Here is a 14,631-nt window from a genome sequence, read left to right as displayed (position 1 = left end):
ATTAAAAAGATTTGTTATTGAACCTCATCCTTTTGCTATGCATTGTACAGTCTTTATGATTTTTAAATTGTTATCTTGCTTTATAGTTATCAATTATTGAAGCTTACACTACTCTACATGAGAACATTTTTATTTTTATTTTATCGTCTGACATACATACAATCAATGCAACTCTGGTGTTTGTATTATACCTTTATCTTTTAGTTTAAGGTGGCCGCGAAGAGAATCGTCCAAGTTGTGATGGTAAACACTTTGAGAAAACGTTTAGTACGTGATAAAGAGATATTGGTATATTTACATATAGGATCTTTCATGATTTGCGATGATATATGATTTTTTTTTATCCAACTTTTGTGTTTTTATTCCCTCGCCAAGGCTCGTCGATAGAAAACACACAACTAGTTGGATAAAAATCATATACCATCGCAAATTATGAGAGATTCTTCTTATCAAATGTTTTACCTCATCTTTTGTTAAATCTCAATTGTTTCTAAAAAAAAATTTTTGTATATAATTGTTAGCCGAACATCATATTTACTTCAAGACGTCAACATTTTTGGGCATATATTAATGAGTTTTTGGTAAAATATAAAACAGTATTAAATGATTCTTATTTATAACTCTACAGTTTTCAACTGAATTGTTTTGTTACTTTTTCATTTTATCCGCCCGAAGCTACACAATGTTTAATTATGACGTCACGTGGCGTAAGAACACACAGTGGAATATCAAAAATGTATCCCATGAGTGATAGCCATCGTATATTGAAATAAACACGTGATAAAAACTAATATTTCACGATACCTGATTTGTTTGTATGAAGGAGAAAAGCCGTCAGGTGTGGATCCGTTCCTTTTTGTCTTATATTCTACATAAAACATTACCTCTTTAGCTCTTAGAATGAACAGTATTAGGAAAACTGTTATAGTGCTGATAACACTATTTTAATCTTAATCTTATCTTGCGTCGTACTCCATCCTAATTCGTCAGTTTTAGATATGTAATAGGATTATATGAAGCGGTGATGTACACAATTTTTATCCTTTTATTCTACAAGTGAGCAACATTTGCACGTCTTTCTCTTTTAAAGAGGACGCTTCTTAATATTCAAATTTCCATGATGCATTCAAATGAAGTACTGTTTTATAATTTCAGACATAGAAAATAGAAATGCTGTGAACCAAACTTTTAATATGCATAACAGTATCTTTTATATCAAATAATTGAATCCAACAAAACCATAGAGATTACTGTAAAACCAACTGTTATTAGCGATGATTTTATTTCGCGATATACCTGAGATGAAATATTTTGAGGCGACTAATTATCGCGGCCAAGCTTATCTAAACCTTTTTTTTTATTACAACTGCATTTATATGATAAATACTGGTCCACGGTGAGAAATATTTGCGACAATGAGGCACTCGCGAACCTCGTAAAAATTTCTCGAATGCGAATAAAAGTTTGTTAACAGTATTAATTTGAACGTTCGTCACTGTTCATTCTAATGTTATACAATTGTGGTTACACATTTTTATGAACAGTGAGGATTGCCCTGTGCATTAGTTTTAGCTAATTTAAGCTGAAAGCTCAAGTGAGCTTTTCTGATCACTTTTTTCCGGCGTCCGTCTGTCCGTCCGTCCGTCTGTCTGTTTGTTAACTTTTTACATTTTCGACTTCTTCTCCAGAAATTTTCACAAAGCATCATGGGTGAAGGGGATTCAAGTTTGTTAAAATGAAGGGATTTATTTAAAATTTGTTGATATTTTTCAAAAATCTGGTAGGGTTGATTCGAATTTGTTTAAATCATGTCCCCCTCCGGGGGGAGGGGGGGGGGGGTCACAACTTTGGGATTGGCGGGCAAAATTTTACATAGGAATAAAGAAATAGGAAAAAATTTAAAATATCTTTTTCTAAAAACCACTTGCCTGGAAAAGCTGTATTTTTACTGAAAGCAACCTCAGATAATGATTTAAATTCTTTCAAATCAAAATCTTGAGGACTAAGGTGGGCCACATTGGGATTCCAATTTAACAAAGGATGACATTCTAATTATTAAAAAAATTAAATTATGAAATATGGTTTTACTTATATTCAAGCATTTTGACATATTTCTGATTCTTTCAAAATGTTAAGGCTTTGGACCCTGGGCGATTCTTGGGCCTCACAAGGGCCCCAGATTTTGATGTAGGTTTATATCACATATATAAACAAATGTTTAGATCTTTTTGAGATCTGCAATACTCAACAGGTGATATTAATATATAACCATCCTTTTATAGGAGGGTCTTGATTATAAAGATAAGAATATCCAAGGTAAAAAATTGGACTTTTATTTGTACAGGATATACGTGTATTATACTACATTGTCCAGATAGTTTGAATTGTGACTTTGTTAAGCTGATTTTATTATACCTTTTGTTGCTCAGGTGAGCGATGTGGGCCATGGGCCTCTTGTTATATAAGATGCGTACGAATTATTGAATGTATCATGTAAAACGATTGCACATATTTTATATTGTTAAATAAACTGAAAATAAAAACAGATTTGGTAGAAAGATATTTCACATACAAAAGTAGATACCTTCATAAAGTTTCTATTTCAAATTGAACAAAATTACGAAAGCTTCCGTTTCATTAAATGTTTTTATTTTTTTATAGTCAAACCATGTCACGATTTTATTGAAATAGCAAAAAGAGGAAATAAAATCGTAAACTTTTTTTCTAATATTGAATTTTGATAATTGATTTCCAGATATTGGTATAATCTGTAATTCCGTTCTATTTCCCTGTAAAGTAAGTGAAGAATATAATTAATCAAGTGAATACTTTAAATTGTAAGTGATTCAGTAAACATTTATATGACGTATTTACTCATCTAGTTTGAAGATTATTTTGTACTAGTTTCAGCTGGTGATGCAGTAACTCATAGCAAGTAACTTATTTAAAGAGCTGTTTCCGGTTCTTTTTAGAATGGCATTCTCGACTCTAAATGGATCATCTCGAGTGTGAGTACAACTTATTCTATACTGTAATATATTGCATACTGTAATCATACTCTTCAAAATAAATAGCTATGGAAATCTCATAAAAAATCAAGTTAAAACAGGTAGCATTTTTTTTACTTTTTTTACACATAATAATTATAGGTATGATATTTCAAGACAAAATAAAGTGAAGAAAAAAAAAATAATGCTAAAAACTTTTCTTTGAATGGCCATATATTGTTGCTCCTTTTTATATAGTTTTTTATATTAAGTTTAATATAGATTAATTGTAAATTAACTCACGATAAAAAAAAAACTTTGAATTTTGAATTAGAGAAAATACTGCCTTTTTTAAATTAGTGTTTAATAAGCATAACATTGTCATCTTATTGTCAGTTCGTAAAATGGCATAGCATAATGAATGTCATTTGCTTTATATGTAATTTTAAAACAATGTACAGATATTTATTATCACATATTCCGTCCATATATAGTAGATGCTAATAATGATTAAGATACTTTGAAACCCTTCTGGTTTTTTTATATAGATGATAATAATATGACATAAATACTATATATAAATAACATAGATACACACTAAAATCATATGTACACGAAAAAAGAAAGAGACAAAATACATTCTACAGGCCTCACATGTTATCTAACGAATTGAATGAATGATAAAGATTCTATATGTTTTTAATTTTTTTCATTTTAATTATTTTACTTAACAATAGGCTAGGATTACAACACATGTCAGAATCAGTTTATTGTGGACTGTGTTCAAAATTGGGGACTTCACAACGTGTAGCAATCTTAAGAGAAATACAAGACTTTTATGATCTGATTTTCAAACGTCTATCGTCGAGGGAAGAAACAAGGATGCTGAGTGGAAGCACAAGAGAAGGAATTCAAATAGAGGGATCAGATCATGACTATATGTTCTGGCCAAATGACCACAGAGTGATCTGGGATATGTCTCAATCTGAATTCTACCATTCAAACGATCAAACGTTGATTCTGGCGGATAGTTTTGAGTGCCCTCCAGGGTTTTCTTTGCTTAAGTTATTGACTCCAACAGATTCACTCGCGGAATTCGCATGTGTCAGAATAAATGACAGTCTCTATGTGTCTAGTTCTGAATACAAAAAATTAAATCTTTTAGCATATAATATGCTTAATCTTCGAAAGTTCAGTTTACATGGACCCTGTGGTACTGGTGTAGTAGGAATAGTAGAGTATGACACTGCCTGGTGTTTTGTTTCTGACTTTTGGCCTCATTCTGCTTTGTCGTGGAAAGACAGGTGTCGCTTATGGCCAGATTCCAAAGTTGTTAATGATATAGTAAAAAAGGGATGTCATTTTGTTGCAATAGGGCACCCAATAGGACTCCATGAAAATGAAGAGTGGAGAATTTCCTTTTCTCAAGCAGAATATAAACTTGTTTACGCGATGAACCATTGTCAGTTTCTAACTTACGGATTGCTAAAACTATTCCTAAAGGAGGTTATCAACCTACAATCAGAAGAAACTGTTAACTTGTTGTGTTCCTATCACATGAAAACAGTAGTGTTTTGGGCGATTCAACAAAACACAATGCCTCACCTGTGTCCTCAAAATCTCCTGACAGGATTCTGGGTCTGCTTGAAATTCCTCCTTAAATGGGTGCGTGAGGGGATCTGTCCTAACTTTTTCATCCCTCAAAACAATATGTTTCTAGCGAAGGTCCATGGTTCAAAACAATACAGTTTGTTTAGACAGTTATATGGATATTACAGCAAAGGACTAGCTTGTTTGTTACAAAGTCCATCCATTAGTTCATATATCATACCTGTACTTTGCAACCCCAGACTTTATATTTGTACAGATGAGGACATAATGGTGCCTGAGGTTGTGAACGATGCGTATTTTTTCCATGATATGCATAGATTTATTGCTTTTGAATCAGACTCATTTTCCATTCAACGTTCTATTGTAGGAATTAAAACAATTGAACAGTTGGTAGATTCACCACTGACACCATGTCAAAAAGTCATGTTACAGAAATTTACAGCTACGGTCCTTGAACACATTGCATTTAGATTACACAACAAATGCTTTAACCCTCGTGTCAACAAACAGATGTATATTGCTGACAAACTTTCATGTAGCATGCTGAAAATAGCTGTTCGGTTTGGATGTATTTCTGATATGCTGTTCAACGCAATGTACCAATACAAAACATTGAGACATATGGAAGCCTTATCAATAATCGAGATGACAAAAATGAGGTTAGCTCAGCCATATATGATGTATCGGAAAATGCTAGGCGTAAGAAGCTATATTCAGGCTCTATGTGGACAGTCATTGTCTACAAAAATGAAACGGGCTGTAGCATTGGATATTGCACTCGACAACTTCGTCTGTTATATCAATGAACTTATACCAGAACAACAGTCTTCTCTACAAAACAAAGATAATTCCTTAAATATTCCAGTGTTTGTAATGTTACACTTTTTAGAGTTCCTGTGTTATAGACACATTGATGCAACATTAGCCAAAGAGGCTCTAGACAAGTTACATGCCCTTGTTCACAATGATCGAGGTTATTACATTATTGATATATGCAGGGACATCTCTTGGGAAATCCTGGGGATCTGTCAACAGATTACTGGAGATTTTGAGTCCGCTCTTTATTCATTTCAACAGTCACTTTCACAATTTGAATTCAACAATGTAAGAATTGCTGCACAAAGAAGAATACATGATATAATTGGAACAAATACGAGTGTGTGCATGTGAGCATCGAATCTTTAACAATATGTTAAAGTCTTTTTCATCATTTGCATCGAGCAAGTAGTTCAATAACGTGAAATTGCAAGTTTACACAATGGTTTTAATTTCACAGTGTTAAAAATGAAGAATTTCCCGCAATATTAAACAAGCCGTGATTTTTTTGGTTTCAATATTAGACGGTGGAAATCCTCTCAAATTAAAGAAAAATTCCTAGAGTATGTTTTTATTGTACTATTATGTGTAATAAATATCTCACGTATGTTGCTGTGCATTAAACATGCTCAAAATCAATATGAAATGCGAAAAAAAAATGGAAAACAATTTTGAAAAAATATCAAGCCAAACATTTTGTGATGAATTTGTACATTCCATAACATTTAGCCTATAATAATGTATTTCGTAGATTTTTAACTCATTAAGACCACGTTTTGTTCATGAAATGAAACTTCAAAACATGAGGACATGACCAAAGGTACAGTCAAATTCCCAGTACGTCATTCAAACTGATTACAGGAAAAGGGTTCCCCACCCCTTATCTTTCCTTCTCAAACATATAATATTCAGCGAACTGGAGTAAAGATATAAGAACGGAATAGGCATAAGCTTTGCTGTAAAAGAAACATGATATTGATTATAAAAAAACGAGTTGGACAAAAAAAGATTCTGCTGTGGTATATAAGACGATGTAAGGATCTTTAAAAAAAAAAAAAAACCTCTCTTTTCAAACTCAATCCAAATGATTCACTTCATTATGAAAAAAAGAGAGTAAATATTGTACAAACATTAGAATATTATCAACTAAAAGATAAGCATTTTAATGCATTATGTTCTTTCTTGCACTGATTTCTAACAGATAATATTGTGTTTGATATACTTTCCGTTATATGTTACGGTACCAGTAAGAAAATCATCTTCCCTAGCCAAGGGCTTTCGGTCCACTTTACTCTCCATAAACCCTTGGCTGGCGAAGATCTAAGAAAACAAAGTTATGAAATAGGAATTTTTTGTATTATAAATAAGCGTCAACTAATTAAATTAAACTTTTTTCCAACTGCGATATCAACATGGTTTGAAATAAAATTATTTTAATTTCAAAATGCGTTGACTTGGTCCCAAAAATTACCGAGTTCTGAACTTTTTTTTTCAAAGTGCGTAATTTTTCAAAGTGCGCTGTAACGATGCAGAGAAAACGATGTTTGTTTTCTCAGACTTAAATTATGAACCGTTTTATTACCTGTATTTATTTAAAGTCTGAGGACGATCTCAGTATAAGCTATAGGTATAGAGAAATAAAATATTGAGTCTGAAAATATCCGAATCACATGCCACTTTTTTTAGTATTTGTATCCATTTTGTATCCTAGTACATGTACCTGTATTGCATTATATATATCTTTTGAGAGAAATAAATGATTTTGAATTTGATAAATGTATTGTTTGACTATCGTGAGGAAATATTTTGTTTACAGCCACAATACGTTACATATACCACTTGGTGCCTATGTAAATGAGGTAAATCAATCAAACAATCAATGAATCTGTCAATCAATCACCCAAATAAGAAAATGTTTAACAAAAGATAGTTCTAAAAGATAGTTATTTTTAACTGTTTTAAATTCTTTGTAAAAATGAGGATCCAGAGAGCGTAAAATGCTAGACATTTAAATCTCCATGTTCACCCCTGCAAATGTTATTGTCATTTAAATTTTAAACCACGTGGATTTGTTTGACCTTTTACGTTTCGCAGTAAAAATCTTACCTCCTGTTAATAGTCTGTTTCATGGAATATAGGTACTTGTAGTCAAAAATAAAATCTAGAGGTTTAGTGATTTTAAATTTTATCTTCATAAATTGGTAGAACATTTTTTCTAGAAATAATTTAAATGTAACAATACAAAAAATAATTTTAATTTGTCTGCTGTTGTAACAATTAACATGCTTAGTAGAGAACCCCCTGAGGACTAATTTTCCATCCGCGCCTGACCTAGTAATAGAATCAATAGTGAAACAGACTATACTATTTTATGCAGAATTTTCCTTGAAAATGGCTCGATATATAAAGTTTTTATGAAAAGCAGATACCCATTATTTATTTTAAAACATGGTATTGCACACCACAAGCATCAACCATGGCTATGATTTTATTAAGGAACCCAATGTTTATATTTTCAACCACTTTACACGTGGTTAAACACGAACAATAACTCTGTTCTGAATATTATCGTTTAGTATAAGTAACCGCTAGATGGTGAAATGACATATATCTTAAAAGATTTTCATGTTTTAACATAAGTCAAAGTAGGATATGAAATGAAAAACGACCAGTATTTACGTATTTTGAGAATATTATTCGAGCACTTATACTTCCGCTCGAAATTACACAAGAACTAAACACCTCTGGATTTATTACATACTTAGCAACGATAAAGAAAACATTCCAAACACATTCGCAGGTGTGTGTTTGCTTTTTAAAGTAAAACTCCTTAGGTATTTCTATCTCGCAGCACGTCGATGATTTAATACCATTTGTATTCCACTCAATTTCCCTGTAAAGTAACTGTAAAGCATACTTAATCAAGTGAATACTCTAAATAGCAAGTGGATCAGTAAACATTTATAAGACGTCTTTACTCAATGATCTTATGACATTACATGTGTAATTGGTTAAATGATTATATGGTGCTTACAACTTCATCGTTTTACAGTAATGTAAAATATGCACAAAGCTAACGTAAAAATGAATTGTATGCTTGTTCGTCAGGCTTCAAAGAACTCAATTATTTGCAGCTTACGTGACTTTACATGTGAATATTTTTCTTGAATATCTTATCGTCAAGTTGGGCAAGTTTGGAATAAGAATAGTCATTATGATACTCATTAATCGATACTTTTATTATTCAGTTTATTGTAGTTGCGAATCTTTCCAGCCTGGGCCTTTATCATGTTGCGATGGTTAACCCGCTAGGAAAAAGGTGTAGTAGTTAAAATAGAGATATAAAATAGAAATATTTACCAAATGATATTTTACAAATATTTGACTTGTTTATATGAGAGGGTTAAGCCGTAGAGCTTCGATCTTTTTTCTTAAGAAATGCATCGTTTTCGTCTTAAATCCTCTTTTGCTCTTAGAATGAACAATATTGGGAAGACCTGTACATAATGCTGATAATACTATTTAAATTCAGATCTGGTTTTGCATAGAACTTCTTCCTTAATTATTAAACAAGATAAACAAAGTTACGAAAGATTCCTTTTGATTAAAATATTTTTATTATTTTAAACTCAAACCCTATCACGATTGTATTTAAATAGCAACAAGAAAAAATAAACAAGAGGAAATAAAATTGTATATTGAATCTTAATTATTGATTTCCAGATATTGGTACCATTTGTATTCAACTCTATTTCCCTGAAAGGTAACTGTAAAGTATACTTAATCAAGTGAATTCTCTAAATAGCAAATGGATCAGTAAACATTTATAAGACGTCTTTACTCAATGGCATCTAGTTTGAAGATTATTTTGTACTTGTCTCAGTTGGTGGTGCAGTAACTCATCGCAAGTAACATATAAAGAGCTGTTTTCGGTTCTTTTGAGAATGGCATTCTCGACTCTAAATGGATCATCTCGAGTGTGAGTACAACTTATTCTATATTGTAATCATCGATATTACGTACTGGAATCGTATTAATATCGTTTATCTCAATTTTAAAAATTTTAATAAAATATTGTGTTATTCTCAGTCATTTAAAACCAAACAAACAATAAAAAATATTTACGATATATTTGGCCGACATTTAAATTCAAAAGTTAACATATGAAAGCAGAAAAACTGTGTGCAGATATATCCTGTTATATTTAAAGAGACAGTACGGCGCATCTTATAAAAAAAAAATGATTTGAAAAATTTTCCGTTCGGGTTCGGTATTTTTGTACTACTCATGAATGTATAAACTTTCAGAAAATTACAAAGTTCTCCATGAAATAAATTTAATTACTTCATTAAAATTAATAATTAAGTAAAACATATCACATATTTACATCGCAACGTGTTCAGTCTTCAGCCTTCTATACTAATCCGCATGCGTATTTACTGTAAACAAAACACATGCAGGGCTCGCGAAGATTCTCCTGGACATGTTTGTTGATAAAAATATGTCTTTTCTACTTCTCCCAAGTTTTGTTCAAGTTTTTAAAATACCGCAATTATTATTTTGTAAGCATGCATTTTTCGTGTTTACCATAAGAGTTGCTACAACCTAAATTCATTTTTGTAAATGAGCCCCCCTGAGGGGTTATTTGACATATTTATGTCTGTTCATTTTAAAATGAACCAAAATTGGTAAACCATTTATAAATTATTGAGTAAGTGAGGATGTGTTCCCTTTAACCTCGTATAACCGTATGACCGTAGTCGGACGAAGATCTTGTAGTTTTCAGCACGTGTCAATTACTGTCAATCAAAGTCCACGTGATAAAAATAAACGATATCAGATTATCCCGGTTTGTACGACCCTTAAATTTCCGGAAGCTCATAATTACGTCAATATAGTATGAGAAAGAGATTTTTATGTATTTCAACTATTACAATCAACGTTCTTTTTTTTTCGTGACGATAGAATAGGTAAATCTGAAGTTATTTACACATATATTTTCAGCTGTACTGTCTCTTTAATTATGGGTTAAAACTTAATCGCATAAGCAAGGAATAAATAAAGTAGCATGAAATTTCTTTCATATTCTTCAAAAGAAATAGCTATGGAAATCTCATTAAAAAAATCAAGTTAAAACAGGTAGCAATTTTATCACTTTCTACACAAAACAATTATAGGTATGATATTTCAAGACAAAATAAAGTGAAGAAATAAAAGATAAAGCTAAAAAACTTTTCTTTGAATGTCCTATATTGTTAAATGATTTATTAGCTTTAATATAGATTAATTGTAAATAAACTCACCATAAAAAACTATGAATTTTGAATCAGAGAAAATATTGCCTCTTTTAAAAGTAGAGTGTAATCAGCTTAAAATTGTCATATTAGTGTCAGTTTGTAAAATGTCATAGCATAATGAATGCCATTTGCTTTATATGTAATTTTAAAACAATGTACAAATATTTATCACATATTTCCATGTATAGTAGATATTAACAATGATCAAGATACTTTGAAACCCTTCTGTTTTTTTTATATAAATGATAAAAACAATGACAAAAATACTTTATAAATAACATAGATACACACTAAAATCATAAGTACAAGAAAAAAGAAAGAGAAAAAATACATTCTACAGGCCTCACATGTAATCTAACGAATTGAATGAATGATAAAAATTCTATATATGTTTTTACATTTTTTCTTTTTAATTATCTTACTTCACAATAGGCTGGGATTCCAACACATGTCAGAATCAGTTTATTGTGGACTGTGTTCAAAATTGGGGACTTCACAACGTGTAGCAATCTTAAGCGAGATAGAAAACTTTTATGATCTGATTTTCAAATGTATATTGTCAACGGATGATACAAGGATGCTGAGTGGAAGCGCGAGAGAAGGAATTCAAATGAAAGGATCGGATACGGACTATATGTACTGGCCAAATGACCACAGAGTGATTTGGAATATGTCTCAATCTGAATTCTACCATTCCAGCGATCAAACGTTGTTTCTGGCGGATAGTTTTGAGTGTCCTCCAGGGTTTTTCCTGCTTAGGTTATTGACTCTACCAACAGATTCACTTATGGTTTTAGCAAGTGTCCGAATAAATGACAGTTTCTATGTGTCTAGTTCTAAATACAAAGAACTTTATCTTTTAGGAAATAATTTGTGAAATCTTTCAAAGTTTACTTTACATTGACCCTGTGGTAGTGGTGTTATAGGAAAGTTAGAGTTTGACATTGCCTGGTGTTTTGCTTCTGACTTTTGGCCACTTTTTGCGTCCTCGTGGAAAGACAGATGTCGTTCATGGCCTCATTCTGAAGTTGTTAATGATATAGTAAAAAATGGATGTCATTTTGTTGCAATAGGACATCCATTAGGACTCCATGAAAATGAAGAATGGAGAATTTCCTTTTCTCAAGCAGAATATAAACTGGTTCACGCGATGAACCACTGTCAGTTTCTAACTTACGGGTTGCTAAAGCTATTCCTAAAGGAGGTTATCAACCAACAATCAGAAGAAACTGTTAACTTGTTGTGTTCCTATCACATGAAAACAGTAGTGTTTTGGGCGATTCAACAAAGCACATTGCCTCATTGGTGTCCTCAAAATCTCCTGGCAGGATTCTGGGTCTGCTTGAAACTCCTCCTCAAATGGGTGTATGAGGGGATCTGTCCTAACTTTTTCATCCCTCAAAACAATATGTTTTTAGCGAAGGTCAATGGTTCAAAACAATACAGTTTGTTTAGACAGCTAAATGGATATTACAGCAAAGGACTAGCTTGTCTGTTACAAAGTCAATCCATTTGTTCATATATCATAATTGTACTTAGCAATCCCAAAGTCTATATTTGTACAGATGAGGACATAATGATGCCTGAGGTTGTGAACGATGCGAATTTTTTCCATGATATGCATAGATTTACTGATTTTAGATCAGACAAATTTGACATGAGTCGTTCTGTTGTAGCAATTAAGACAATTGAACAGTTGGTAGATTCACCACTGACACCATGTCAAAAAGTCATGTTACAGAAATTAACAGCTACGGTCCTTGAACACATTGCATTTAGATTACACAACAAATGCTTTAACCCTCTTGTCAACAAACAGATGTATATTGCTGACAAACTTTCACGTAGCGTGCTGAAAATAGCTGTTCGGTTTGGTTGTATTTCTGAAATGCTGTTCAACGCAATGTACCAATACAAAACATTGAGACATATGGAAGCCTTATCAATAATCGAGATGACAAAAATTAGGTTAGCTCAGCCATATATGATGTAACGGAAAATGGTAGGCGTGAGAAGCTATATTCGGGCTCTAGGTGGACAGTCATTGTCTACAAAGATGAAACGGGCTGTAGCATTGGATATTGCACTTGACAACTTCGTGTGTTACATCAATGAACTTATACCAGAACAACAGTCTTCTCTACAATACCAACAATATTCCTTAATTATTCCAGCGTTTGTAATGTTACACATTTTAGAGTTCCTGTGTTATAGACACATTGATACGGAGTTAGCCAAAGAAGCTCTAGACAAACTACAAGCCCTTGTTCACTATGATCGAGGAATTTACATTGTTAAGCTATGCAGGGACATCTCTTGGGAAATCCTGGGGATCTGTCAACAGATCACTGGAGATTTTGAGTCCGCTCTTTATTCATTTCAACAGTCACTTTCACAATTTGATTTCAACAATGTAAGAATTGCTGCACAAAGTAGAATACATGATATAATTGGAACAAATACGAGTGAATGCATGTGAGCATCGAATCTTTAACATTAATATGTTTAAAGCCTTTTTCATCATTTGTATCAAGCAAGTTCAATAACGTGAAATTGCATGTTTACGCGATGGTTTTAATTTCACAGTGTTAAAAAGGAAGAATTTCCCGCAATATCAAACCAGTCGTGATTTTTTGTTTGTTTCAATATTTGACTGTGGAAATCCTTTCAAATTAAAGTAGAATTTCTAAAGTATTTTTTTATTGTACTATTATGTGTGATGATTATCTCACGTGTGTTGTTGTGCATTAAACATGCTCAAAATCAATATGAAATCCGAGAAAAATGGAAAACAATTTTGAAAAAATATCAAGCCAAACATTTTGTGAATATGTACAGTCCACAAATTTTAACCTATAATAATGTATCACGTAGATTTTTAACGTATTAAGACCACGTTTTATTCATGACATGAAACTTCGAAACATGAGGATATGACCAAAGGTACAGTCCAATTACCAGTACGTCATTCAAACTGATTACAGGAAAAAGGTTCCCTACCTTTTATCTTTCCTTCTCAAACATATAATATTCAGCAAACTAGAGTAAACATATAAGAAAGGAATAGGCATAAGCTTTGCTGTAAAAGAAACATGATATTGATTATAAAAAAACGAGTTGGACAAAAAATAGATTCTGCTGTGGTATATAAGAAGATGTAAAGATCTCTTTAAAAAACCTCTCTTTTCAAACTCAATCCAAATGATTCACTTCATTATGGAAAAAAAGAGAGTAAATATTGTACAAACATTAGAATATTATCAACTAAAAGATAAGCATTATAATGCAATATGTTCTTTCTTGCACTGATTTCTAACAGATAATATTGTGTTTGATATACATTCCGTTATATGTTACGGTACCAGTAAAAAAAATCATCTTCGCTAGCCAAGGGCTTTCGGTCCACTTTGTTCCCCATAAACCCTTGGCTGTCGAAGATGTAAGAAAAGAAAGTTATGAAATAGGAATTTTTTGTATTATAAATGAGCGTCAACTAATTGAATTAAACTTTTTTCCAACTGCGATATCAACATCCTTTGAAATAATTTTTTTTTTAAAAATGCGTTGACTTGGTCCCAAAAATTACCGCACTCTGAACTTTTTTTTCAAAGTGCGTATTTTATCAAAAGTGCAGAGAAAACGATGTTTGTTTTCCTCGGATTTGAATTGCTAACCGTTTTATTAACTGTATTTATTTCAGTCTGAGGACGATCTCAGTATAAGCTTACTGCTATACATGTAGGTATAGAGAAAGATAAATATTGAGTCTGAAAATATCCGAATCACATGCCACTTTTTTTAGTATTTGTATCCATTTTGTATCCTAATAAATGTACCTGTATTGCATTATATATGTTTTGAGAGAAATAAATGATTTTGAATTTGATAAATGTATTGTTTGACTATCGTGAGGAAATATT

The 14,631-nt window shown here is 31.9% G+C and overlaps 1 protein-coding gene and 1 pseudogene across 1 annotated transcript; both read left to right on the top strand.

The window, feature by feature from the left end:
- Positions 1–2,904: 2,904 nt before the first annotated feature.
- Positions 2,905–5,918, top strand: LOC128164275 (uncharacterized). Its single transcript, XM_052828048.1, has 2 exons — positions 2,905–3,008; positions 3,725–5,918. Exons 1-2 carry the CDS (start codon positions 2,974–2,976, stop codon positions 5,766–5,768), a joined length of 2,079 nt encoding a protein of 692 aa, XP_052684008.1. The 5' UTR covers positions 2,905–2,973; the 3' UTR covers positions 5,769–5,918.
- Positions 5,919–9,358: 3,440 nt separating this feature from the next.
- Positions 9,359–13,190, top strand: LOC128162191 (uncharacterized; annotated as a pseudogene).
- Positions 13,191–14,631: the final 1,441 nt, after the last annotated feature.

The sequence above is a fragment of the Crassostrea angulata genome, chromosome 9, assembly GCF_025612915.1.
Source record: "Crassostrea angulata isolate pt1a10 chromosome 9, ASM2561291v2, whole genome shotgun sequence".
Classification (NCBI taxonomy): domain Eukaryota; kingdom Metazoa; phylum Mollusca; class Bivalvia; order Ostreida; family Ostreidae; genus Magallana; species Magallana angulata.
This window is presented reverse-complemented; position numbering and strand designations above follow the sequence as displayed.

Coding starts and splice junctions, on each gene's coding strand:
- LOC128164275 (XM_052828048.1), top strand. CDS start 2,974: ATGGCATTCTCGACTCTAAATGGATCATCTCGAGT. Junction 3,009..3,724: donor CTAAATGGATCATCTCGAGT/GTGAGTACAACT, acceptor ACTTAACAATAG/GCTAGGATTACAACACATGT.